The sequence below is a fragment of the Archocentrus centrarchus genome, unplaced genomic scaffold, assembly GCF_007364275.1.
Source record: "Archocentrus centrarchus isolate MPI-CPG fArcCen1 unplaced genomic scaffold, fArcCen1 scaffold_30_ctg1, whole genome shotgun sequence".
Classification (NCBI taxonomy): Eukaryota; Metazoa; Chordata; class Actinopteri; order Cichliformes; family Cichlidae; genus Archocentrus; species Archocentrus centrarchus.
This window is the reverse complement of record NW_022060259.1, coordinates 634,268-661,805: the sequence shown is the minus strand read 5'-3', so window position 1 is coordinate 661,805 and position 27,538 is coordinate 634,268. Positions and strand designations below refer to the sequence as shown.

The 27,538-nt window shown below is 38.9% G+C and overlaps 1 protein-coding gene across 1 annotated transcript; it reads right to left on the bottom strand.

The window, feature by feature from the left end:
- chd1 (chromodomain helicase DNA binding protein 1) lies at positions 1-27,538 on the bottom strand. The gene is given in 44 exon segments (XM_030723985.1): positions 1-1,501; positions 2,015-2,270; positions 2,362-2,413; positions 2,497-2,596; positions 2,877-3,055; positions 3,261-3,392; positions 3,526-3,581; positions 3,584-3,818; positions 3,949-4,092; positions 4,218-4,340; positions 4,522-4,672; positions 7,791-7,929; positions 8,668-8,801; positions 8,880-8,921; positions 9,025-9,185; positions 9,350-9,526; positions 9,640-9,735; positions 11,054-11,150; positions 11,263-11,411; positions 11,684-11,833; positions 11,921-11,992; positions 13,194-13,346; positions 14,007-14,169; positions 14,400-14,588; positions 15,869-16,059; positions 16,175-16,264; positions 16,393-16,574; positions 16,577-16,608; positions 16,774-16,898; positions 17,017-17,195; positions 17,289-17,389; positions 18,981-19,071; positions 19,074-19,205; positions 20,337-20,573; positions 20,576-20,610; positions 20,790-20,814; positions 20,817-20,868; positions 20,870-20,899; positions 20,901-20,987; positions 21,133-21,181; positions 21,183-21,220; positions 21,222-21,248; positions 23,885-24,092; positions 27,480-27,538. Coding segments are annotated over 44 exon segments (5,385 nt in total). The 3' UTR covers positions 1-1,236.

Sequence of the window (27,538 nt, the reverse complement as noted above, 5' to 3'; positions counted from 1 at the left end):
TAGGAGGGAGTACAGTGATTGATTTTAATGGCTTCATAAACAACTATATAAAACAGTCCATAAAAATTCATGCATTTTTCAGTGTAAATTATTTTGGAAATATAGAGAAAATTTATCTACAACAGCGTGAACCGTAACAGTGACTTCATTCAGTTGGGTGGCTCACCACAAATTTACTTGGCTGCATAGAAACATTATTATTGCCTACAAAAAACTATGAAAGGTAAAGAAAAAAGTCATGTAAAAAGCATATTTTATTTAACATCTAACAGATGCTTCTATTTTCCAGACTGTGTGACAAAAGTCAGTTCCTGCCAACTCACTGATTTCACAACAGAGATCAAAGAGCTAAGCACTACTGAAGGAAAACGGGGTATTCTTAGAGAACTTTCCCTTTACCAAAAGTTACATTCTTAAAGAAATATACAGAAACTCATTTATAGAATGACAAAAAAGCCTGAGTTGATGGGGAAAGCCAAGTATTAATAAATTCAAAAAGCCTGAGGAAAAAGACCACTGATTTACTATTTTACAAAAAATTTACAATAGTACTATTTAAGGAAAAGATAGGAGTTGCTCTTAAAAAATTCAGGTTATTTTTTACAGCTAAGATGTGTTATTAAATAATGCATGCCTGGTGTGAGGGGAAAAACTGCTGAGGAAATGACAAATGCTGTAAATGAGGTACGTCAGGTGGTGAGCCTGAGTCCAGACACCTTAAAGAAGAAAAAAAAAATCACCGTATAACATGATTCATGTGACAACCAACTTCTTGTTTAGTTAACACTTAAATAAGGTATATAATCACATTAAGCATGATTGAGACACAGAGACAGACAGAACAGTCAAATACAGGATCCAGTGTCATAAGTTGGTGGGAATATGAGGCAGCACTCAGGGTCAATTGTGTCCATTTCCAGAGTGTAAAAAAAGTTTTTATAAAAATAACAAAAATTGTGCTGCATGCTGTTGAGCATACGCAACACTACAGCTTTAAACTCTTAAATACAAAAATAAGCTTTGATTTATTTATTTTTCTATTCTGCTGCCTGCTTTAAGCCGCTCCCTGCCAGGTTCCCGAGATGAGCTGCTGCTGAAGCGAGGAGATGACAGCCATGCTGAACTGACTGATACACAGTGCTTCAAACAGCTTCAGGTTGGAGTCCACAGTCCGTGTAAGGCATTTGCTGTGTTTCTGAGTCTATGGCTGCTACTAGCAGACCTGAGCAACTCCTGTTATGTTTTGCGGCTGCTCCAGATCTGCTCTGGTGTGCTCTTGTGGTCTGATGAGTAGTCGAAAGGTGAGCGGTGCCCCATTGGTGACCGGGAGTCATAGGGTGAGCGTGGCCCACTGGCTGAGCTGCGCTGCTCTGTCTGCCAGTCTGAGTGGTAGCGGTAGGAAGAGCGGTGGTCCGAGTGGGAATGATCCTTCATGTCCAGCCGGTGGTCTCTGCTACTGCGGAACTCATCTAACTTCCTGTGCTTACTGTCGTCGTAGTACCTGCGCATACATACACATTAGCATTAGCATCAGCGTGACTTAACAACAAGAGAAACTGACACTTCTTTTACCTTGACCTCAACTTCAGCCAAATTCCAATCTAAACTTATTCTTCCACCTCAAACATTTTAGTGGTGTTTTCCAGTTGGCTCCCTCTTCCTCCCTTTAGTCCTGCCCTCTGCAGTTGTTGGTGTTTGTCTACCCAAAACTAAACTGTTTTCATGAGTTCACTAACACTGACAAATGAGGTCCACTGATGAAGATGATGATGCATGCATTAATGCCATCCTGTCGTTACCATTTCTTCTACTTGTGCACCAGTCCTAGTAAATGCTGCTGCCAATCTGAAGGTCTCACTAAAGGTCTCAAGTTACACCAATTCTGAGTTCTTTAAACCCTACTTAAAGATTCTCGTGCTCACTTGAGGAGCGGTGCATGTTTGGGACTTCAAGAAGCCAGCTGAGGACATTCCTATTCCTGGAAGAAGCACTTTTAACGGTTCTCATCTCTCACCTGTCCTGTCTGTCTCTGTCCCTGCTGTCTGGTCTGTAGTGGTCTCTGTGGTCTCTGTGGTCTTTTCCATTGCTGAAAGAGGAATACGGCCTTTTCCTGGACTCTCCTACTGTAGTCTTCCTGTGGGACTCAGAGCTGTGCCTGTCCTTACTCGTGCTGCTTTCAAAGCATCTTCCTGAAGGCTGGTGCCTGTCAGAGCTGTAACTGTCCCTGCTGCTCTCATCCTGGTGAGAGCCATCCTTCAGCCTTTCAATATCTGTGAGAGGAGAAAAAAAAAGCTTAAATAAAAAGAGGCAACAGCAGTGACAACCTGCTCATCTTATTCTTTGTGTAACAACAGACTGTACCTGCATGCCTGTAGCCGTGGGTGTTTATACTTCTAGTGTTCTGCTCCATTGCCTTAAAAAAAAAAAAACTATTATCATCTTCTAACATCAGTTAAGGATGTTATAATTATTAGGAATGATTGTGCTTGTACATACCTGGGCATTCTCTTGCCTTTTCTTAATTGCATGCTTATAAAGTTTGTGTAGTTTTCTTGCATCAAACTCAGTGAATTTGGAAACAAATATCCACAAGTTTCTGTAAATAAAAACAACACATTTCCATCTGCTTAGCAAATGTAAAATACTCAATATTTTTGTCACTGTTTATGTGAGCAACTGAGGTGCAGCGGCGTTTATGAAGAGACAATCTGAAAATGTGCACAGCTGTCCCACTTACTTTAAAAAACAGGTCCACATCTACCATGTGGGCCTGCAGATTTACAGAGAGTGTCCCAGGTTCAAACTGCACTGATCAGCTGCTTAACTTTGATTAACTTGTGTAAGATGTGTTTCGTTAGGAGACCATGTATACTAACTTTCTCCACTGTTTGATCAGGTCAGGATTTGAATACTCCTTCAAACACTCAGTTATGTGGTCTCCGATCTTTATGAGGCACTGCCGCGTGTGTTCGAGCTGCTCGCGCTCTGACAGCCCTTTCTCCGGTCTGTCCAGCTGTTTCAGGGCTGCTTTCACCGGCCGCATCCTCTCTTTACACTGCAACACGCAAGCAAAAGTACGCTCCGTTAGATCCAATCGATATTGGCAATGGAAGTCTTATATATAACATATTTTTAATAAAATTAAAGGCACCACCCAAAGCAAAATATAAACCTATAAATAGACTGTGTTTTGCAGCTGTTTGAACATTTAACCATGAAACTATTTTCTATTTGGAGATTGAATTATGATCCCAACATACCACACTGAACGTCCTCTGATCCAGTTCCTCAGAATCTTCCGATACCGGCATGCTCTCTCCGCTCGCCGTTATATGGATCGGCACGTCAGAAGTCTTCTTTGTGCGTTCTCGTACCTCATTCTTGACTTCATTCTGATGAAAAAGAATTTGAGTTAATTTTTGACAGAATTATCCTATTATTATTCCTGATCAGTTTCCAGAGTGTATAATCGATCAATTACAAATAATAAAATAACTAAATATGGAAAATAAATATTTTTATCACCTTTTCTGTGCTTTCCTCTTGTTTATGTACAGCCTCCAGAGGCTTGGTTTCTTTTTCTCTTTTAGCTCCTTTGTTTCCTTAATTTCAAAACTTTCCTCCCTCTTCTCCTTTTTGCCTTCTTTTTTGATCTCCCTCTCTTTGACTTCCCGCTCCCCGGATGAGGAAAACTCCTCCTGCTCACATTCCTCATCATAGTTCTCTTCCTCCTCGTCTTCCTCCTCGTCCTCCTCCTCTTTAATCACCAATCTATCTGCCCGGCCCCGTCTGTTTGATGGTTTCACTGGTGCCAGGTCCTGATCGTAAAAACATGTTAAACTTCCAACTGAAAATTCAAGATATTCACTTTAGCTTACCACACACACACACACACACACACACACACACACACACACACACACACATTAAAAAAAAGGGTAATTGTACCTTTTCCCCCTCAATTTCCTCCTCATCATCTGACCTCTTGTCAGATGGGAGATCTGAGGACGGGCTCTTCGCCATCTCATCCGTCTTTGTTGACTTTTGAGTTTTGCTCTTTTTATTTCTGGGTTTCCTCTTCCGTGAGTTGGCCTAAATACAAAGAGCCATTATCGATTCTGGTAGACATCATTAATCCATGAAATAATTTTAAATAGAATCAAGATCCAAGGATTCACACGATGCTGACAGATATGTAATGTTTCAGGAAGACTTACATTTCCTGCTTGTTTCTGTGCCTCTCTTTTGGCCAAGTCCTTGCTCAGTAACTTGATGAGGTAGTCTGCTCTGGTCTGTAGCTGTTTGGCCTGTGGCTTCTTGTCAGGGTCATCTGGTAAAAGCTGATCAACAATGGATACAGAAGTGTGCAGATGGTTTTTTTTTCTGTTTTAGTACAGTTATTTTTAAATCACACTTATTTCTGCATCATGTCTTCATTTATATAACATTAGATGAAGGTGCTAAAAAGTCATTACTGTAAAAAAAACAACATGATTAGACATTTATTGTGCATGGACTGACCTTGTGTGTGAGATTGAGGTCCGGGTCCATCTTAATCATCTCCCAGCTGCCATAACCATATTCATAGATTCCTATGAGGAGGCTTGAGTCGTCTTCCTTCCCCCACTCAATATCAAAATGTGCTGCCTTTGAATGGCATGGAATCACATACCTATTCAAAAACATACAATTAAAATCTACACAAATTCAGACACATTAGAGGACGTGTGCATTTTTATTTTTTCTTATCTAAAGGACAACAGATAAACTGAGAGCAATTTACAGTGTATCACAAAAGTGAGTACACCCCTCACATTTCTGCAGATATTTAAATATATCTTTTCATGGGACAACACTTTGACACAATGAAAAGTAGTCTGTGTGCAGCTTATATAACAGTGTAAATTTATTCTTCCCTCAAAATAACTCAATATACAGCCATTAATGTCTAAATCAGCAGCAACAAAAGTGAGTACACCTTTAAGAGACTACACCCGTAAATGTCCAAATTGAGCACTGCTTGTCATTTCCCCTCCAAAATGTCATGTGACTCATTAGTGTTACTAGGTCTCAGGTGTGCATAGGGAGCAGGTGTGTTCAATTTTGTAGTACAGCTCTCACACTCTCTCATACTGGTCACTGAAAGTTCCAACACGGCACCTCATGGCAAAGAACTCTCTGAGGATCTTAAAAGACAAATTGTTGCTCTACATCAGGGATCCTCAAATCCAGGCCTCGAGGTCCGGTGTCCTGCAGGTTTTAGGTGTGTCTCTGATCCAACACACCTGAATCAAATGGCTGAATTACCTCCTCAGTATGCAGTCAAGTTCTTCAGAATCCTGCTAATAACTTTTATATTTGACTCAGGTGTGTTGAAGCAGAGACACATCTAAAACCTGCAGGACACCGGACCTTGAGGCCTGGATTTGACCTTGAGGCCTGCTCTACATGAAGACTGTTATAGAAGCTGCACACAGACTACTTTTCATTGTGTCAAAGTGTCATTTTGTCAGCGTTGTCCCATGAAAAGATATACTTAAATACCTGCAGACATGTGAGGGGTGTACTCACTTTTGTGATACACTGTAGACTCTGAGCCATGTGTGGCGATGGATCTGGTTCAACAGTAAAACTGTGGAACCAAACAGTGGTAAACAGACCAGTATTTTCTCTAATATTAAGTTGACGAGGGTCAAGACAAGAGGTGACAGTTATATAAATAAACTGAATTATTTGTATAATGTTTTCATTCTTTTCCTGACCAGCAAAGCTCGCTCACACTACAAACCACATTCAGCCATTCACACACACACTGATGCAGAGCTTTATTATAACAGGCTCAGGATTAAAAAGTTGCCCTGATAATTTGATCATTTCCACTCTTATGCTGAGAAAAGGTCAAGTGCTGAATGTCCTTTCTGTAGAACCTAATTATTTTGTGGCTCATTTTGTAATGCATAAATATGTGGATCTGTTAAAAGAAACTTTTGTTTTTCCATCTGGATTGGCTTAATTAATGTAATATATCATGAGAGATCTGAATGCTTTAAATCTGTTTTTATTTTTACATATTTTTAACAAGAGTAACTGATTTTGGCATTACTACTGTTGTATAGAGCAGCAACAATTCATTGAGTAACTCGAATAACTCGATTCTAAAAAATCCTCAAAGAAATTTTGTTCATTTAATCCACAAATCTGTGGTGCTCAGTTGTCACCATGCACCAGCATGCAAGCGCTTCACCCACATTTGCAACTAAAAATGGGCATGCATTTTGGAGCACGTGTAGATAAAATGTATTACAACATTAAAGTCTGTGCAGCCCCCAGTTTTTCAACAAAAGGGCTGATAGCAGCAGCTGCAGCACAGGTGATGCTTTCACAGTTTAATGTGGAACCTGAGTCTGTCTACACACACACACACACACACACACACACACACACACACACACACACACACACACACACACACACACACACACACACACACACACAGCAAAGCACAAAGAGGCGGAGACGTTACTGAAATGTTGAGTTTAGGTGAGTGAGAGAACACGTTTTTTCTAGAGTCCAAAACAGCAGCACTTATTCCTGTAATCACCTTTAAAAACTTTACTGGGGAAAAACTGACAGGAGTCCTTCATCAACAAGATCAATGCAAAGAAAAGAGAACCCTGTAGCTGCTCCCATTCGCTGCGGTTTGTTTTACACAGGGATAATCTACAGTAAAGCTACAAAAATGCAGAATATGCAGATGAACTGTTAATTTAGTCTGATATGATGGTTAAGTTAAACAGCTCGCTGAAGGCTGTCGGCAGCTGTCCTTTCATGGCAGTGATGCCTGCGAGAAGCAGGGGTGAATCTAATGGGGTCACAGGGTGTATAATATGTGACCATATTTATTTCAAGGCTTTAGAAACATTACTTTGCCAATTTATATTAATATAAATAAAATATTAATATTTTAAAAACATCAAAACAAAAGCCTTCTGATTAGATATGTTGCAAAGCGTTTCGTAGAGTTTAGCTGAACAGGGCCATACAAGTCTGTAAGATTTGAATAATCCAGGTTTTAGATGAAAAACTTGTTAATTTAGTCATGATTTAGTTGGAACTTTTGTAATACGACAGGCTAAACAGATGCTGCACTTGAAGCTGACATGCAGAGAGAACTGCAGGTCACACTGGACAATATCACATACATGACATTTGACACATACTTTGACTACAGTGATCTTGCAGAAAATCTAAGCTCAGCTGATTTCCTGTTCCTCCAGTTGTCTTTATTGTGACTGACCTCCGGTGAAACAAGCACTGCAGACTTCACTAAAATAAAGTCAATAAAACTTCTCTGCTTCTCCCGCTCTATTATCTAAAGTCATCAACTAATCAGAAGGTTAATGGTTCACTCCCTGGCTCTTCCTGTCTGTGTTCTTAGGCAAGAAACTGATCCCCAAAGTTCTGAACCCTGATGCATACATCAGAGTGAGTGTGATAGTTAGAAAGCACTTGAAGGCATAGAATAAAGCACTGTGTGTGTGGGTGAATGTGGCTTATAGTTCAAAGAAATTGCTTTGAGCGCTCAGTGAGAGTAGAAATATCTATACAACTACCGGTCCATTTGCCATTTAGTGTAACAAGAAATAAGCCTATTTTTGGAATTTCTAAATACTGCGATATACCTTATTACTGTGATACCATCAAATTACTTACAACTAGATAAAAAAAACCATAATCCCATCCAATACAGAGAGAAAAAAACCCCCACAGTGCATTAGGAGGCATCTTACTTCTTTCTCTCCTCGGGGTCAGCAGGAATAGCCTTGTGGAGTGGAGCCAGCTCTTCCTCATGGGAGATCACAAGCTTGGCATTCACCTGGACTCCAGAAATCCTGAATGTGGGGCCTTTCACTTTCCCTCTTCTGCCTCCTGATGATCAAAGTCGTAAACAAGAAGCAGTTTCATGGTTTGACTTCATCTAATCCTGTGTGAAGCCATTTAATTTCAATGACATGACGGTGAACTGCGGCTAAATAAAATATGAATTTGTAGTGTAATCCCAGCATACAATTCCCAAGAAACTAAGATCCGTTTCAACTATACGCATGTTCATTGTGTTGGATGTAGGTTGTTACAGACTTTAGATCCCACATAAAGAATTGGAAATTAGCACATAACTTGCATCAATTTAAATAATTACAATAAAAAAATATATATATACACATATATGCACTAAAGGCACAGATGCTAAAGGAACTCTCTTAAACTGGAAAGTGTCGAAGTGAAACAATTATTTTAAATGAAATTTACTCAAATCAAAGCTGTTCCTGTTTAGTTTGTATCCAGGAAAACACACAGAACAAACTAAACCTTCCAGTAGAAACAACAATAAACCCTTTTTAGTCAAGCAGAATTTCTTAAACCACACAATGTTGGTTTGTTGAACCTTTTAAATTAGTCTTATCTTGGTGAATTTAAATATTTTGATTGTATACTAAAACATGTCTGTAAAAAGGACTTGTTTTACATGTCAATAGAAAGAACAATTGTTTTAATTTTAACTTGTTTTACTTTAATTTGTTGGTTTTGTCTCATACTAATATATATATTTTTTTTAACTTTAGAGTAATAACATATTTTGAAGGAAAAAAAGATCTGTTTAGTCACCTGAGGTCTTCTCTGGCCCACAGGGGTTTTCTCGTAGTGTTCGTAAACATCCATTGTGAACCGTCTCTGCCAAGCGTTTCAGGTCGTGTTCAGACTTATCCACAAGTTCAGCATCACGAGCAATAGCATCCAACCTTAGTAAAGAGAGCGCATGTTGAGCAGACTGTTGGGTATCTATGCAAACAACAAGATCAAAGTGTAGTGCAGTGTACCTTTCCAATGGTCCTCCAAATTTTTTGTAACTCTTGACAAACCTGTCAGTGGTTTACAGATATGTTAAAAAAGAATGCGTGAGGATAATTAGATGAAATCTACACCAAAAAAAAAAAAAAAAAAAAAATCGGTTAACATCGTTACCTGCGAATCTCAGCATCACTAAAACCCTTGATATTTTCTCGTGGAATGGTCCGAGGCCGCCCCCGTTTCTTCGGCCTCTTTCGATCAGATGGGGAGTCACTGTCAGAACCCGAGTATCTCCTGTTTCTACTTTGCCGGCCCTCATTTACATTCTGATAAATCTGTTAAAATAAACCAATTAAAAAAAAAAATAAAAATCACACAGAAATTCCTTGAGCATTTACAGTCTCATATTAACTTGAGTATTTCATTCAACAAGATGTGATTTGTGTTCCCTTAATTTTTTTGAGCAGTATATTGTGTATTTGCCATGACTGCTGGGTACCTGTTTGGCACAGTTCCTCATGCGTGGCAGCATATAGATTTCTTCCAGCTCTTTCTGTCTTTCCTCCTCTTCCATCCTCCTCCTTTGTTCCTCTGGAATAATGTCATCCCAACTCCGCTGACTTCGCTCAGAATCTATGTCTATTTCCTCATCCTCCATCATGGAGAAGTTGGCCACCTGCATAGGTTTGCACAAACAACTGTAAATATTTACACCATTTAAGTAACATAACACATTGCATATTGGTTCATTAAGTTTCTGAAACAAGAAACTGATGGGTTTTTTTTAACCTTAAATTGAGACAACAGTTCTTCTCCCACTGTGGAAGGTCCAGGGTCATTCTCCCTGGTCTCAGCTCTTTTGAGTATCTCATCAATGTCCATTTCCTAGAGAGAAGACCAAGTGTCACAATACTTCAGTGTACTTTAGGGAACGTAATATGAGAAGGTACAATATAGTGTGTCTTACTTATTACTTTTCTACTCTACTTTGAGCAATCAAGGTGCTTTATACAACATGTTCATTCACCCATTGAGACAAACACTTTTTTCTATGGCATCAGAGAGGAACTTAAGATTCAGTGGGGTTGAATATGACTCAAACCACGGCAGCGCAGTACCTGTAATACCTACGGCACGCACTAATCTCTGTAATAAAATATTATGGTGAACAGTATCGGCTGCTGCAACTGAGGTCTAGCAGAACAAGCACAGATATGGGAGTTGAGCACTTCTGATTTGAGGCTCTTTCTCAGAGGAGCCACAGTATCCAGGGTCGTGTGAAGTGAGGATGTAAAACTATTGCTGAGACAATCAACCTCTGAGGGAGCAGAGTTTAGGTAGCTGCTCTGCACTGTGTTGGCACATGGCACTGAACAGCATAATAATGCCATGTGTATTTTAGGTTGAAGTAATTTCTCAGATTTCTGAAGCCTCTATCCTCAACTACTGAGAACAGATGGTTATACAGAGCAATCAATTCCATAATTTTCCTCATAATTCCTTTGTTTTTTTTCCACTGCTCATACCAAGGAAAGATAGGAGAGGCTGTTGGTTTGTGGCAGGCTCTGGCTTGCTTTATCTTTTCTGTCTTCCCTTTGTTAACTTCTTCAAACTAAGCAGGTTCAGCTGGGCGATGGTGTTTTCTATGTCTGATTACGCTTGCTGTTCTGAATGTTTTTATAGTGGTACCCTCAGGTTTACTTTGGTCTCATGTGTATAAACTGCAATTTTTGTGTCTTCTTCACTCACAGTGAAGAACTTCCTCATTAACAACGTGTAAATGTATGGCTGACTGTGCACCACCTTGAGGAAACTGTTGTGATTTGGTGCTATATAAATAAAACTGAATTGAACTGAAATTACTTATGAAGTATTGCGCATGTGCTTGAAATCACAAATAGGAGAAACTCCCGCAGTTTTGAGCCAAGCCCACTGAACATAAGCTGATTCTGGTCTCTGTCGATTGGTGCATCTCAATGTACAAGCGGCTAATAGCTGTTGTTTTAAAGGCAAAGGGTGCTAACGTCAAATAGATTTAGAAAATGTAACAATCCCCCCCCCCCCGCCACACACACACACACACACACACACACACACACACACACTTTGCTAAAACATTTTTGGCATACATTTTAATTCTCAATTTACATTCAGTGCATTCAACTTGACTAGTACATAGATTTAAATACACTGTGGTACATACCTGAGGCTCTTGCTCCTCCCCCTCTGGTTCTTTGAAAAGTTCCTCAGCCCCAAACTTCAGGATAGCAGAGAGCTCCTCCTTGTTGAATGGTGCTGAACTGTATGCAATAAAACACACTTATGTGAGATCTAGAGATTGAAATTGATTTGGGTGAACTAGATGGCCAACAAAGACGTTAACAAAGTTAAGCAGAATAATGTGTTACTTACCTGGACGGAGCAGATCCTGTATGGAGGACAGTTTTTCCAGTGGTGTCCATCCTCTGAATAACAAGGTGATCTAGCACCATTTTCTTCTTTGCCCTCTCAATGATGTCCTCCTCCACTGAACCCTTTGTCACCAAACGGTAGATATTCACCTGCCGGTCCACAATTACCAATAAGATGAGCAATGTATGCATGTATCAATGGAAAAACAATGTTCTGGCATCTGGATTACTGATGTACTAAAGCAACACTGTCATTGTTGCTTCACAATATTTAGTGTTCCAAGCAGCCACAGCTTACTGTAGCCTTTGTCAACATGCTACTGATAGCAAAATCCATGGTACATGAATACTGGTGACAGTTTACAAACCTCTAAAACATTAAATACTGTTAAAAAAAAAGATTGATGAAAGCTTTTGCTGACCTGTCTTTTCTGTCCAATCCTGTGGGCTCTGGCTTGGGCCTGCAGGTCGTTTTGGGGGTTCCAGTCTGAGTCAAAGATGACTACTGTGTCAGCTGAAGCCAGATTGATGCCCAGACCTCCAGCACGTGTAGATAACAAGAAGCAAAAATCCTGTGCACAAAAATTGACATTTACATTGTTTATGTGAAGCTATTTCTAACTGTATCTTTAATATCCAGAGCATAGACGTTACTGTACCTCTGAACCCTCAGCATTAAAATGGTCCAATGCTTGCTTCCTCATCTCCCCTTTGATGGAGCCATCTAATCGCTACAAAATTTATAACATTTGAAATTAATACATTTAGAACAGACATAAAAGTTTTATTTACATTTTTTCTTTAGTTATAATAGATTTCTAAGAGTGGTATTTGTGAAGCATACAGTTGTGGTCAGAAGTTTAAGTGCACTCATCATGGACACTGATGTCATGGTATTTCTGGGATTTTAAGGATTTCTCTGAAGTGTTGTTTTTCCAGGGTGGAATGATTGCACAGCACACATCTTTATAACTAAAAAAAAACATACTGTCGGCCACCAGTGCTACCTCTCAGCCTCCTGGCAGTAGAATCAATAAGTGGCCCTGGAAGCACAAGTTCTAAAACACCTAATTACCAGGTTTCTGCAGATCTTAATGGGGTGCATATTAATCTTAGTAACTTTATTTATAATATCATTTCCAAAGCATATGGCCAAGTAAGAACCAGGAATAAGAAATGCTAAAATCATAATAAATATAAACCAAAGAGAATGCTGTCACTTTCTGTGACTGGCATTATTATGGTAAGAACTAAGTGATCTGAGATTTTTAGTAGATGCATCTATGGTCTGAATTTGAACCTCCTAGGTGACGCTGTTTGAGTTATTGGGCTCACAAAGTTGAAAGCTGCCTGCCCGCCTGGCGAGGTAATGACAATACTCCTTCAGCCCTTTTAGATTGGGGGGGGGGGGGGGGGGGGGTAAAAAACAAGAGTTGGAGGCACAATTCTGAATTTATTTTGAATTTTCTTTAATCCACATAGGATCAAAAGTATACCTACAGGCTCAAATATATACATATACCCCTACAATACAATACCCCCTGAGTATTGGTCAATCCAATGAGTGCTATCAAACAAATCCTTTATAAGCTGGCAGATTGACTACCAATTTTAGTCAATCATGATTACTAAAGAGAGGTTAACAGACCTTGGTCTGGTCAAGTATAAAAGACCACTTATGAAAAGATTTAAGTGAGTGTATGCATATATTTGAGCCTGTGTGTATACTTTTGACACTGTGGAACAGAGAAAATTGAAAATAAATTCAATCATTCATTAAACCATCCTGGAAAAATAACAGTTCAAAGAAATCATGAAAAGCCCAAAATTACAATGACTTTCATGTTCATGCTGAGTGTATGTAAGGTTCTGACCACAACTGTACATTTGTACAGTATGTATTGTGGTATTGTAAGAACAGCATGTGTCTACCTGAAACAGGAACTGTTTGCTCCTCAGGTATTCAGCCAGGATATCCAGCATTCGTACCATCTGGGAGAAGATGAGAACTCTGTGTCCTCGTTCTTTTAAACGCACCAACAGTTTGTCCAACAGAACGAGCTTTCCACTGCTGCGGATCAGATGCTGTAGGAGGTCAACAGGCGTTAACAGTCATGAAACGAATATATGCCAGGCTGTGTTTACCTGATATGCTGCTGGAATTAAGTACACAACACTCAATTAGACATTACACTTTTTCTGCCATGCTCACCTTAAAAATGCTTTAAAATCCATACCACACCATAATACCTTAAAAATTCCCATCAATAAGTTGCAGAAATCTTAAATCAAGAAACTTTTGCTTTTCAAGAAAGAAAAAGAAAATGTGTATTGTCATTTTCAACTTACTCTACACAAATATTACAAGTTAATATTAGAGGATTTTGCAGTGATAACTAGTCAAACCCCACATGGTAAAATTTTTTTTTGCAGTTTTGACAAAGTATTTCAAGTTCATTTAGAGCAGTGTGCCCAGACGTGCTTTCTTACTGAGGATATTTGAGGATATATGGATGCATATCTATCTTTGAATATAATTTGGCATATGAAGTGCGCAGCAAACACTCATATTGTAGTAACAGTGATCCTTATTATCTGGGTTTCAAATAACTAGAATATAATGATTAAATGTGAAAACACATTGGGGGAAAATTATGCAAATTAAAATGTTGTACATTCTAATTTTTTGGATAAAACCTCAACAACAATAGTAATGTTGCTACACTGTAGCAAAATGAAATGTACCTGTAAAGCTTCAGCTTTGTTAAGAAACTCATTGTCCTCTGGGGGCTTAATAAGGTAACAGTGGTTACAACACTTCTTCAGCTCCATCATGATGTTCAGGAAGCCTGACGTGCTGCCTTTGGTACCTTTACTCAGAGCCTTGTAGTTCCGTGTTAGGATCCATCTGATCACAAACAGACAAACAGAACACATGAACATATTACTAGTGCTACAATATTTTAAATGATATTGAAACTTCAAGCAGCTGGTCCCAAGCCATATATTTGAAATCCCTGCTCTAAGGAGACAAGTGGGCACAAACGTTGGCAGCAAAATGTAGCGCTGCTAGATCGTGTCACTGTAGGTGATCAGGGATACATATTTCTTGAAATGCAGACACTATACAGCTCTTACTTGTAATACTGTTTCTGAATGGCACTCATCTCCACCCTGAGGATCTGCTCCACTTTAGCTGGAAGAGATTTCTCTACATCCTTCTTGACACGGCGCAGCAGAAAAGGTTCCAGCTCTTTGTGAAGACTGGTGTAGCCAGAGTCTCTACCTTTACCATGTTCATCCTCAAAGAGCTCCCAAGAGTGAAACCTTTTGAAATGACAAATTTGAAAACACATCAGTCGGCCCATAGTGGCATACCCGAAGCAAAATATGTACAAACTGGTTAGGTATGATTATCCTTCCATTTTTCCTCCCTGATGTAACCAAGGTCTTGCTTATGAGGATCAATGGAGTGTTGGGGTTTTTATCTACAGGTCTGCTTTAAAATAAAACTTTGACTGATACTGTATACATTTATTTTCATTAAGTAAAATAATGTAAAGCTCCAGGACTAGCAGTTCATTTGAAAGTGAAATTAGAGTGAGGTATTTTCAGTCAGTAAGAACACAATGAGGCTTAAGTATGTGTCCTGTTGTCAAAGAATATGGATGTTTTAAAATCTCGTCTGAACAGCAGCATGCGTAGCAGGGCTGTAAAAGAAAGCCATTGCTCTCCAGTTTAAAATAATGAATAAAAAACGTAAGCCGTTCATGTGAGAAAGAGCTAAAATTATTCAAGCTGACTCATGTGACAGATCACCATTTACTTGCATTTTTTTCTCCACAAAAAGGGGCCACACTGAAAGCTAAGATTCACATACGTTTGCCACTCTCAGTATTCAATACTTTTCCTCCATTAAAAAAAAAAAAAAAGGAACCGTCTAATAGTTTCCCTAATCTTCTAACTTGTAAATCAAGAAATTAGTTTGAGGTCATTTGGATGCACATTTCTCATATTTTGGCTAAAGGTTTCTCTCCTTTTTTGGCCTGTTTTCCCATTAAACATTAAATCAATTATTACATTCCTATTAAACTTCATCTGTGTCACCAGTTTCAATGTGGCTATCTGCACATATGACTGACACTTGAGACAGACAGACAGACGTGTTGACATGTGGCTGCACAATTAATTTTAGATGGTTTAGATGGTGAGGTCCTGGAAACACCCTGCTAAAATAGAAAGATAAGTTGGTTGTACTCTTTTGGCCATAAAGTAATTGCACACAAATTGTGTAGCTGTTTGTTTCTCCTTTGTTGAAGTATCCAATTAAAAGCAGCAGAGCCATAGAAATATGACATCATTTGAGTAACAGGAATACCCCGAGACCTGTAAAGACACTTTGATGCATTGGTGGAGTCAGTCTTTAACACCAATATGAACAGCATTAATCCTCTGACCTGGCAAGATTTTGTGGTATATGATATCACTGCTAAGAAAGCATGCTTTATAACTAGTGCTCACAGTGGTATTACAAGATACTAAATATACTGAGAAGTACTTAACATACTGAGAGGTATTCTTTAAAAGTAACATTTGATATGGCCTACTTTTCAGGCATGATGAAGTGCAGCAGGGACCAGAGTTCTTTCAGGGAATTCTGCAGTGGCGTTCCCGTTATCAGAAGCCTGTGGTTGGACTTGAAGTCGATCATTGTCTTGTAGAGGAGGGAGTCGTCATTTTTCAGTCGGTGCGCCTCATCCACACCAATGAAGGCCCAATTAACACTGCCCAAAAATGACTGGAGACACATTTTTAAAAACAGGTTTAAGTACGTAAGAAACTGAAGCTGTACCATTTCGCATGTTATCAAAATTAAAAAGCATGACCCATAATAAAGTGAGGTAGCTGCTGACCTTGTCTTTGAGGAGAATCTCATATGTTGTGAGGAGAATGTTAAATTTCAGTCTCTTGCTGTGGACATGCATCCACTCATGTGTTCTGATCTATTTACAAAAGAAAAGGAAGACATACATTTCTGCAGTTCTTAACTTTCATTTCATGAAAAAAAGAACCCGAAATCATAGTTTTTCTATCCCCTGATCAGTGTTAACAGGTGTTTAAACCACAATACCATGGTCCTGCTGCTGATGTCTCCAAGGTAGACCACAACATTCATTTGAGGTGCCCACAGATGGATTTCTCTCTGCCAAGATGTTAGTGTTGAAAGAGGCACAACCAGCAGGAAGGGCCCATACAGTTGGTGATCATTAAACAGGTAGTTGAGGAAGCAGATGGTCTGGATCGTCTTCCCTAACCCATCTCATCAGCAAGGATGCAACTGTTGCCTCTATGAATTAAGACAGAGGACACCGACAGAACATTCAGCATGCAAGAATAGACTTAACCCACTACAACTTGATGAGGATCCAGGGGAAACCCCCAAAACCCAAACCATAACAGAAGGGACTTTCTGGCAATGTTTGCTGAGAATTTCAGGATAACTGAGTCATACTTGCACCAGGAGTGGGCCATCCAGTTCAAACTGTCCAACTGGTAGTCTCTGAGCTCCAAACCATCACCTCCTATGTAGGCTGGCTGCTTCTTCATGGGCACAAATCTAGGTCTCTGCTTCAGCACCTAAATGAAAAAGTCATTTTTGAGCCAAAACTCAAGGTTCAGTATATTTCAAATTAGAAATGAGTCAAAATTTAAAAACACAGCACCAACTTCCAGATGAAAATTTGTATTGAGTTACCTTGCAGTCTCTGGATGGAATTGTCTTGGATTGGTTTCTGCTCATGTAATCATCAATGCATTTCTGGAATTTTTTAGCAATCAAAGCACCATCTTCCCAGCTACATTCTGAGTATGGTAAGCCCTGCCATTTGCACAGGTAGTCTGGATAACCAGCCGCTGACTTCTGGTTTGAATGCCCTGCTCAAAATCAAATTACAGACATATTTAGCTACGCACATCCAGTGTTACTGATTATATTGAGAGAAGAGTGCTTTACAGACACAAAAATACCTATAATTCTCTCTACAAGCTGGTACTGAGCGTGCAGGTCATCCATTAATTCTTCCTGGCAATTGAAATATTCAATATCCTCGGGTGAAGCTGCCTTCAACCTGGTGACATGGAAAAAAGCATATTTGAAATTTATCAATAACATCTACTCCATTTTTAATTTTTCAGAGGGAACCAAAATAAAGAAAATAGCAAATCCCTGTGAGCAGAAGATGGTAAATGACTGGTTCTTATATAGAGCTTTCCTGAAAGAAAGAAAAAACAAACATAAGATGTGGGCTTTATAGGTGTTTGGGAGTGGTTCTGGGGAACACCTGGTCTTGTTAGGAGACAGCATCCATCCCACTTTGGATGGAGAGGCCCTCATTTCTAGAAATCTGGCTGAATTTATTAAACCCCCAAAACATGACTACCCAGGGTTGAGACCAGAAAGCAGAATCGCAGTCTTCCTGCCTCTCTGCAGCTTTTCATCCCCCCAAAAACCCGTCTCCACAGAGACTGTCTGCTCCAGACCACCAAAAACAATCCAAAAATCAGCAAAAGACTAAGAATAAAAATTCACAAAAAAGAACAATATACCATCCTCAACTGTATTAGTAGAGTAAAACAGTTAAATCTGGATTATTAAATAGTAGGTCTCTCTCATCTTCCTTGTTAGTAAACGATTTAATAAATGATCAACATATTGATTTATTCTGCCTTACAGAAACCTGGTTACAGCAAGATGAATATGTTAGTATGACACCCCGAGTCATACTGTCAGAATGCTGGAAGCACAGGTCGAGGCGCAGCAGCAATCTTCCACTCCAGCTTATTAATTAACCAAAGACTCAGTTTCATTTATCATCCACCTGACCCTTACTCAGAGTTTCTGTCTGATTTCTCAGACTTTTTATCTGATTTAGTGCTCAGTTCAGATAAAATAATTACAGTGGGTGATTTTTACATCCATGTAGATGCTGAGAATGACAGCCTCAACACTGCATTTAATCTATTATTAGATTCAACTGGCTTCTCTCAAAATGTGAGTGAGCCCACCCACCACTTTAATCATCTTAATCACGCTGGATCTTGTCCTGACATATGGCATTGAAACTGAAGACTTAACAGTATTCCCTGAAAGCCCCCTCCTGTCTGATCATTTCTTAACAACATATACATTTACATGAATGGATTACACCGCAGTGAGGAATAAGTTTTATTACAGTGGAAATCTTTCTGAAAGTGCTGTAACTAGGTTTAAAGATATAATTTCTCCAATATATCCTCTTCAGTGCCACGTGCCAACACAGTGCTGTGCAGCTACTTAAATTCTGCTCCTACAGAGGTTGATTATATAGAATCTGAGAAAGTGGTGGATTACTTTAATGTGTAATAGAAATGTTTCCAAAACAACAGAGTAACACATTTATATAAACAGCAGCTGCAGCATCTTTTTGCTCCTAGTCAGTGTTCACAATGACTGCATTTTAATACAGCTGAATTCCTTTCTTTTCGCATCTCTCTGATGGTTTTCTTTTGGATTTTCAGCCCAATGATAGCTTCTTTCACTTGCACTGACATCTCTTTTATTTAATTACATAATTATGACAAACTGTGGGACCAACTGCCTGCTGTTCAATGGTCAGAACACTTTTACTGCTTTCGAGTAAAAATTGTGAAGCAAGAAGCTCTAGATTTCAAAAATCTTACCATTTCTTTTTCTCCTGTTCCTTCTTCTTGAAATTATCCAGTTTCTTCATGCCTTTGACATTCTGTAGCTTGAGTGTCTCCTCAGTCTCCCGGTGTTATGGATGTGGGCCCAATTCTTCCACTTTATCAAGTACTGGATTTCACCAGCTTCTTTGTTGGGGTCAAAGTTCACATTGGGGTCGCCATCTGCCTCTATAGCATATACAGTGGTTACACTGCCTGTTGCTGTTTAGGGAAAAATAAAGAAATGGTGTGTAAAATATATATTTTTCATTTTAGAATTTTGCTAAAAGATTTGCTTTGTTTTTGTGCTGTGAAGAACAGATCATCAGCTGTTTGTTTTATGTAGACGTTCTCAATAATTGCCTAATTAAGTCATCTTCAATGACTCTGCATCTTTAACCCTCTGGGGTCTGGGGTATAATTGGCTGATTTTACCATTATAGTGTCACCTTAATACTGTAACTTGTTTGGTATTTTTTCAGCACAACCTGATGCATGTGTACAGTTATTTTTTACATTTGGCATACTGTATTAACGCATAGAACCTAAAATCATACAAATACATAAAATTATGTACTTGAGTAGAAAAAGTTACAAAAAAATTTTTTTACTGTGAAAAACCACAACATGTTTAAAAAACTACTTTTACAAATTAAAAATACAAATAAATATAAGTTGTAAATTTTAAAAACATATGTACAAATATACCAAACAACAAGTTATATACAACTATTTACATTAAATGCAGGAAAAGGCCGCAGGCGTTTTTTAAAATACATTTACAGAACAATAAGATTCCACACAAATTATTTGTATCACTCCAAAAAACAGTTTTGGTCTACCACAAGTCTGAGGGGCACATCACAGGCAAAACTTGCCATCCATACTGTCTGTCTTTCACCCCCCTTTCACCTGTTCCTCAGCAACCAAAAGCCACATGTTGCTGTATATTTTCTGATTGGTTGATGTGGTGCATTTTTCACCATAGGAAAGGGGATGTCTTTTGTTTCTTTTTGTTTTTTTTTGCAAGCACTTCCTGCTAGTGAAGATGTTTGTTTTTGGTCGTTTCTTCTTCCTGCACAAAATGTGCATTGAATGTGAGAACAATAAAGAATAAATAAAAACAGTGCATGGCTTTAAATTATTGAACATAACTCTGGTTTTACTAGGCTCTGTCGACGCGATTTAAAAACTGGTACGCAATTTGAAGTCCACACTTTCGACTCATGTGAAACTGAGACTCAGCAAGGCAGCAGCGCGTCCTTTGACGTGTCCTCACTGTTATAAATTCTAGGCATTTCAGTGCCAATTTAACAGAATGGATGACATGACTGGATCTTGAATATTTCTTACCTTTTTTCCTTACTATCCTGCTGTCCATCACTCTCTCCAGTGTTTCAAACTCATCTTCCTCAGGCTGTGGGACATCTTCACCCAAAACCTCAACCAGATCGTCGGAGTCCGTTTTCAGCTCCTCATCCTCCTTGTAGCTAATGTTGACTGTGGCTTGCCGCCGTGGCCCTGCAGATGCCATTTTCTGGAAGTTATCGTTCTCGTCCTCAGAAGAGGAACTTTTCTGGGCTTTCTTCTCTGGGCGCTGCTTTTCTTCCCATTTCGAAAATTCATCCTGATACATAAAGAAGAGGTGAATAGGTACTGCATGCACAAAGTTTAACTCAAGCTCTGTCCATTCCTTCACAAGGCATTAGATCTTATGATCCATGAGTGACCATGATGAAACAGCTAAAAGAATAATATAAAATTGTATATCAAGGCATTCCATTAAAAAGGTCATTATCAACTCACTTGGTTGGCGGCTTCCTGCTTTTGATTTGTGACTTGGCTCGTAGTCTGATGCAGTTTCATCGCTGTTGTCTTCTGCTGATGGAATCTGATCCAGAACCACTACCAGAATCCAGAACCTGATCCAGAGTCAGAAGAGCCTGATTTTCTTCTCAGTTTGGATCCACTGGATGAGTCAGATTCATCACTACTTGAAGAGTCCTGGAAAAAATTACCACCAAAAAGATAAAATTGCCTGAATAGTCAGATTAATAATAATTGCAGTTAAGCACACTTATGGAATATCTGATTTGGTGTTGACAGTCAAACAACAAGGAAATGTGTGTGGGATGTGTATGAAACAAACCTCATCTGATGCACTATTTGATGAACTTTGTCTTTGTTGCTGCTGCTGAAAGCTGCTGTTTCCTGAGCATAGCAGATCTTTGCACTGCCTAGGATACTTGGGTTTGACTTCCAGAACTGCAATCAATAAATGCATTAAGTAGTTAGAAAAAACAAACAGGTAAGGACTTTTCACATAAAAAACTTGTTAAGTATTTGTTAATAACAGTGCACTGCCAAAACTGGTTCAATAAAGTCTATTTTTACTGAATGTTCCAGCTCCACACAACTTTATTTGCTTTTGGGTTTTTGCCCAACCCTGCTGTTCCAGGCTAATGGGTAATGCAAGGGTCAGATAGGAAAGATACACAATTACTGTACTGTAAGGTGTTGGTGTAAGTTGCATATGCAACAATGGCATGTAAATTAATTAGGACTGAAAAAAGGGGAGTAGGAAAGAAATGATTAGCGTTCTGGGATGGTTCACAATCACCTATTCAGCACTGATTATATGTTTTATCAACAACGCAAGTTTTAAACTTAATCTTAAAAGCAGAGAGTTTGTCTGTCTCCAGATCTAAACTCAGGTGGTTCAACAGAAGAGCAGCCTGATTGAAGGCTTTGATACTTTTGGAAATTTTATGAGACCTGTAAGATACGATGATAGGCCTGATCATTCATGAATTTGTATGTGAGAAGAAGGATTTTAGATTCAATTCTGGATTTAACAGGGAGCCAGTGAAGAGGACATGGGAAAAATATGATCTCTCCCTTTCTAGTCCCTGTCAGTACCCTCACAGAGGTGGCTGTACCTCAGGAGACAGAGCTGGTCGCCTAGTAATCAGAAGGTTGGTGGTTTGATCCCTGGCTGCTGCAGTCTGCATGCCAAGATACTGAAAATGTATCATATAAGATACTAAACCCACAGTTACTCTCTGATGTGTTCACTGGAGTGTGAATGTTACATAAAAAGCACTTAAGCGTACGAAAAAAAGTGCTTATGTGAACAAAGCATGTTGTACAAAGGGCTTTGAGTGCTCGAGTAGAAAAGCGCTATATAACCAGTCCATTTACCATTTACAGAGGCATTTTGGATGAACTGAAGGCTTTTCAGTGAGCTTTAACGAAGCCTCAGAGTGAAGCTGAATTCGTTTTTAACCGGATGTTTTTGGCAATACTGCACAGAAGGCAGTCCTAGTTTGTTTAATGTGCAAGTTAAAGAACAATATCCTAGACAAAAATGTTTCTTACAGTAGTACTAGAGGCCAAGGCAATTCATCCAGAGTACGTATGTTGTTACATACTGTTTCTGAGATTTTTAGGGCCAAATATACACAGTAGTTTTTGTTTTAATTCAGAAACTAGAAAATGACAGGTCATCAAGGCCTTTTTCATTAATCAACAGTACAGATCAACAGTGTCAAATGCTGTACCGGGACTGGGTGATATGGAACAAATAGCTTATTACACATTTTCCATCAGTCAATACCAATATGTATCACAATATAAACCCAATCACTATTTCTTTCAAGCTTAAAGGTTCCTTTGTACTCCTAAGTGAAGGCCAATTTTCAGTCAGAGGTTGAACATGATGAATGTCCTGTAGAGCATTCTACAACTGTGTTTTAAAAAAATGTATTTAAACACTGGTATAATAATAAACTAAAATCAATTCAACCAGTCAAAAACTTCAAGTGTTATAGAGGAACAAACAAAACAGAAAATTAAATTCTTTGGTTACTTCCAAATAAACATATTTATAGAAAATAAATTCTCAAAAAAAATACTGTATCATTTCTTTTCCTATAGATTCAAATAGTTTTAAATTGTTAAGAAACAACCTCAAAAATTAATAGACAAAAACATTCTGTGTATATATATCCTCAGTACAAATTGAAGAAACTTTCAAATGTAAACAAGGAGCATAAACAAAACTGTCATATTCACTCAATTGTCATCCACTTACACTTCACAGCAAAAAAATATTTAAAAAAATGTAGAAAAAGACAAGAAGTGCAGCACTGTCTCAATCAAGTGGGCAGTGAGGCTCAAATATGGATCAGATGTGTAACTTGACCACAAATCTGATGTGGCAGACAACTATTCAACCATCTCTCTACACTGTGTGTTGTTGGGTAAGTGCTATCTGAGACAAATGTCTATAGCCAGGAAGTGGTCAGTAAATCCGATAGGCCAGTAGTACCCGAAGTCAAGAGTGCTGCAGCCCCATTAAAAACCAGAAAATCCCATGCAAAGCATATTTAAAAAGCAAAGCATTGATTACTTATAAAACTTCTTCATAGGGAAGAAGTTTTAAATAATTACTGAATGTTACATCAGAGAGAATGACAGGAGAGAAGCAGTTAAAGCTGTTGTACTTAATGATGCATCTGTGACATTTGTAGGAAGACCGTTATCCCCCCATTGTTAAAATTTTACATGTAAAGAAATTCATGGAGTCATTACTACTTAGAGCTAAGGGAACACAAGGTTTGAGTTCTGGCTATTTGTCAGCCTGGCTAAAGTGTTAAAAAGAAACCAGGAATTCCAAAATAAATGGATGGATGGATGGATGGGTGAATAAATGAGGCAAATATGACCACCATACAGTTGAAATGAGGATTACAGTTACTATAGAGATGTAATGAAATGCTTGATCTATTTAGACAACATATTTACAAGTTTTTGCCAAAATAATATGTTTCCGCATGTGCAACTGGAGTAACAAATAGTAGCCCACCGATCTGATATTTAATTTTACACTTTTTATTTACCTCAGCTCCATCAATGTTCGACTTATTTGGTGGTTCCATCTTGTCTTTTGATTTTTCTGTGTCAGAATCTGATTGGCTGCCAGAGTCTGAGCCACTTCCTGAGTCACTGCTCCCTGATTGGCTGCTGCTGCTGGAAGAGCTGGAACTCGAGCCTGAGCCGGAGCCTGATGCTGAGCCCGATCCAGAACCGGATTCATCATCAGAATTACTGTCAGATGTAAAGACATTAGTGATTAATAGATTAATCAAACTCTCAAAGCAAAACATTACAGCAAGTAAAAGGTTTTACACACTGGTGCAGAAATAACAACATCTGTTTCAGAAAGTTGGTCTAGTGAAAACTGAGTTAACCCTGAGAAAAAGGGAGTTTCCCATATCAGAAACTGAAATAACTTAAGCCCTGGGAGTCTAACCTGCTCACCGGAGCACCCCAACATACCCGGAATTACTCCCCAGCTTCTTCTGTCTTGCTGAGCATGTAGCATCACACACAGATGTGTGATCAAAAGGAAGTGCACGTTCTACCTTCTCAAAAGAACTATATATTTCATAATTCCTGTTATACCATAATTTTTTTTCAATTCAGATATAAATAGGACTACTTTGTGATAAACAGAGCAATAATTAGCCTACATCTCCATTAAGTATCTCATGCCACAATGTGAAGCGAACTCCACTGACCAATGCATCACCCATACCCACAGCTTTAGAGAGCAATTAGTGACAGTAGTCCAGCTGTTTCTGGTGACTTATCAAATAGAGTTGGTAAGACAGGCTGCCACTGTTTCAGTCTAGCTGATGCCAGACTTTTTGCAGCTTCAACTCGCGACTTTAAGAGAAACATGACAGGTTTTAGACTCAAATAATTGTGTTATACTTTTAAATTAACACTATCCATTATAACATTACAGACAAGCAGGACTAGTAACATTTGCTACCTAGCTCAATGTTAGCTTAATTTTATCATTTTATTCTTAGCCATTCTCGCAAACCTAATAATAACAGACAGCTAATGAGGCTATCCAATAAGGGTAGTTTCAGTTGCCCCCTTATTTCTACAGGGGTTGCCACAGGAGATGGAGCCACATGTTTGATTTGGCAAAGACTTTATACTGGATGCACTTCCTCACACAACCCTCCCTATTACCTGGAGTACACTAGTTTGTGACCCCTGATACTAGGTGTTTGGCTATTGGGTAACTGGTATTAGTTAAATGGGAACGGGAGTGCTACTGACCTCTCGACATTTGAAATCAAAGAGTTGTTCAGTGTTATGAACATCAACTTTTTCAGTTACTGATTGTGTGTGTGTGTGTGTGTGTGTGTGTGGGGGGGGGGGGGGGGGGGGGGGGGGGGGGGGGGGGGGGGGGGGGGTGGGGTGTGGGGGGGGGGGGGGGGGGGGGTGCATTGTGAAGTTTGTCAAATGGAGGAGGCAACGACAACACTGTTGGTATCAATACAGTTGCAAATGAGTATCTATCCAATAGTGATTTTTAGTATTGATTAGTATTTGAGAGTTATTTGTTTTGATAATCCTACGTATCAATACCGCTTTTTCAAATTTGGGCTCAAGCCCATCCCAGCTATCATAGGCTATAAAAGTGGTTATGCCTACTTTTGGCACATTGGCAGGCTCAGTGATGAAAAGTAGCTTCATGCTAAGTATTGTTAGTGATGGCAGTGCGACACTGAAGCTTTGAAACACGCTTTGAACCCTGAGGTTACAAATCCATAGAACCACTGCTTCAAAGCTTACTTTAGGGCAAAAAATAAAAAAAAAAAAATCATGTGACACATGACCAGCAATTGCTACATTCCCAAAACGAATCACCTTACTGGTTCACACGGTCCAGTCAGGTGATTCACTGAGATCGCCATATCTCTTTGCAAGTAAAAAAAGAAACCAGTTAAAAAAATAGTGTACTTCAATAAAATCTTTGAGTGTTCCCCATCCCACAAAATCACCCCCTGCCACAGTTAAACAAGCACACCCAATTTATGTCATGTTTTCCCAGCACTCAGTCATAATGTGTGTGCCTCAAGAATGCAGAGATGCACACAAAATGTATTTCTACAAAGATAGATAATTGAGGTGTGTGTGTTTGTGCGCATGCATGCATGCGTGTTAATTAAAGCACTGCACATTACTCAAAGCTGTAATTGAAGCTTCGAGTAATGAACCCATTTTCTAAACAAATGGCTCAAGTGGTTCAGTGCTTCACAAAAGCTTCATTTGCCTATCACCAAGTATTGCACCTCCAGAGTTATGAACTGTCAATTACAAAAAATACTGACCATACGCAACACACACAAAAATGGCAACATATAAAGACAGAAAAAGAAGTAAAGACTTCAATGTCCCATACCATGAAAATGAATTATTGTAGTGTTGAGATTTTTATAACCTTTGAGCTGTGAAAATCTTAAGATGCCAGCTAACACCATTCTAGCCCAAATCATAAGACTGCCTCACAGCTTTACAAGCAAGACAGAATTTTCTCCACCTTGGAGAGAGAAAATAGCTAACCAATAGACATTGAGCTAAAACTAGCCCATAGTTCCAGCCCTTTGATGCTCATGTCTTCTGAGGTCAGTGCCAAGAGGAGAATCATAGCATGCTGCTAACATGGATGGTGAACATAACAATGATGTGAATGGGGTCAGGACAATGGTATTGTAGCAAACACAAACTTGACTCCAACTTATTTTTAAAGCATTTTCAGCATTTAAGCTGCTATTAGACAGCTCTTTTTTTTTTTTTTTTTTTTTAAATAACTGATGGTCTCTCGTTGTCTTGTCAAAACCACTGGACTCTGAAAAAAAAGATTTTTTTTTTTTTTTTGTCAAATCAAAAAACAAACAGGCAGACCATGCAAATGTTCTTCTTTAACTGCTGCCTTGACTGTTAGCTTGTGTTTATTCTTTACTTCCAAGTCAAACTAATACAGCAACTCAGTCCATAGATAAACCCATAGATAAGAGCTCTGGGGAAAATGTACTGCTGAGGAATGAGTACACGTGGAAGCTTTAGCAAGGCATCTATAACCAACAGAAATGTTCCGTAAATTCTGCAGTGGCTACTGGCCAAGTGTCTCCAGTGGTGTAGTGGTTAACACATTCATTTGGCAAGCAAAATGCCACTGGACCGATTCCAGCAAGAGACACAAATCCCCTTTACGGTTGCATCAGGAAGAGCATCCGGCAAAACACTCAGCCAAATCAAACAGCGGCGCTACCTGCTGTGGTGACCCATTGTGGCAAGCTCTCTCATTGCCTACCAACCAAATTGCCATTTTAAACAAAGGTCTCCCTCACAATTTAATAACAACAGCGGCACTGCAGGAAAGGCAAATTCAAAAATTTATAGATGACACGTCAACTAACATAATCCGTAAACAATCCAGAAACAATCGACAGACCTCAGTGTCCAACACAGAAATGAGTGATAAGAGGTCTAATATGATTCTGTTCCAGTCTAATGTGTTACTATACTGTCAAGTGTATAGTGACAATATAGTACAATATATATACTAAATATGTATTTTAAATACTGTTATGTCTATTTGTGATACAAAAGAAAATTAATTGACAATACCTGGATTCTCCACTGCTGTTGCTTACACACTTTCGTCCTCACTCACTGCGTCCAGCCAT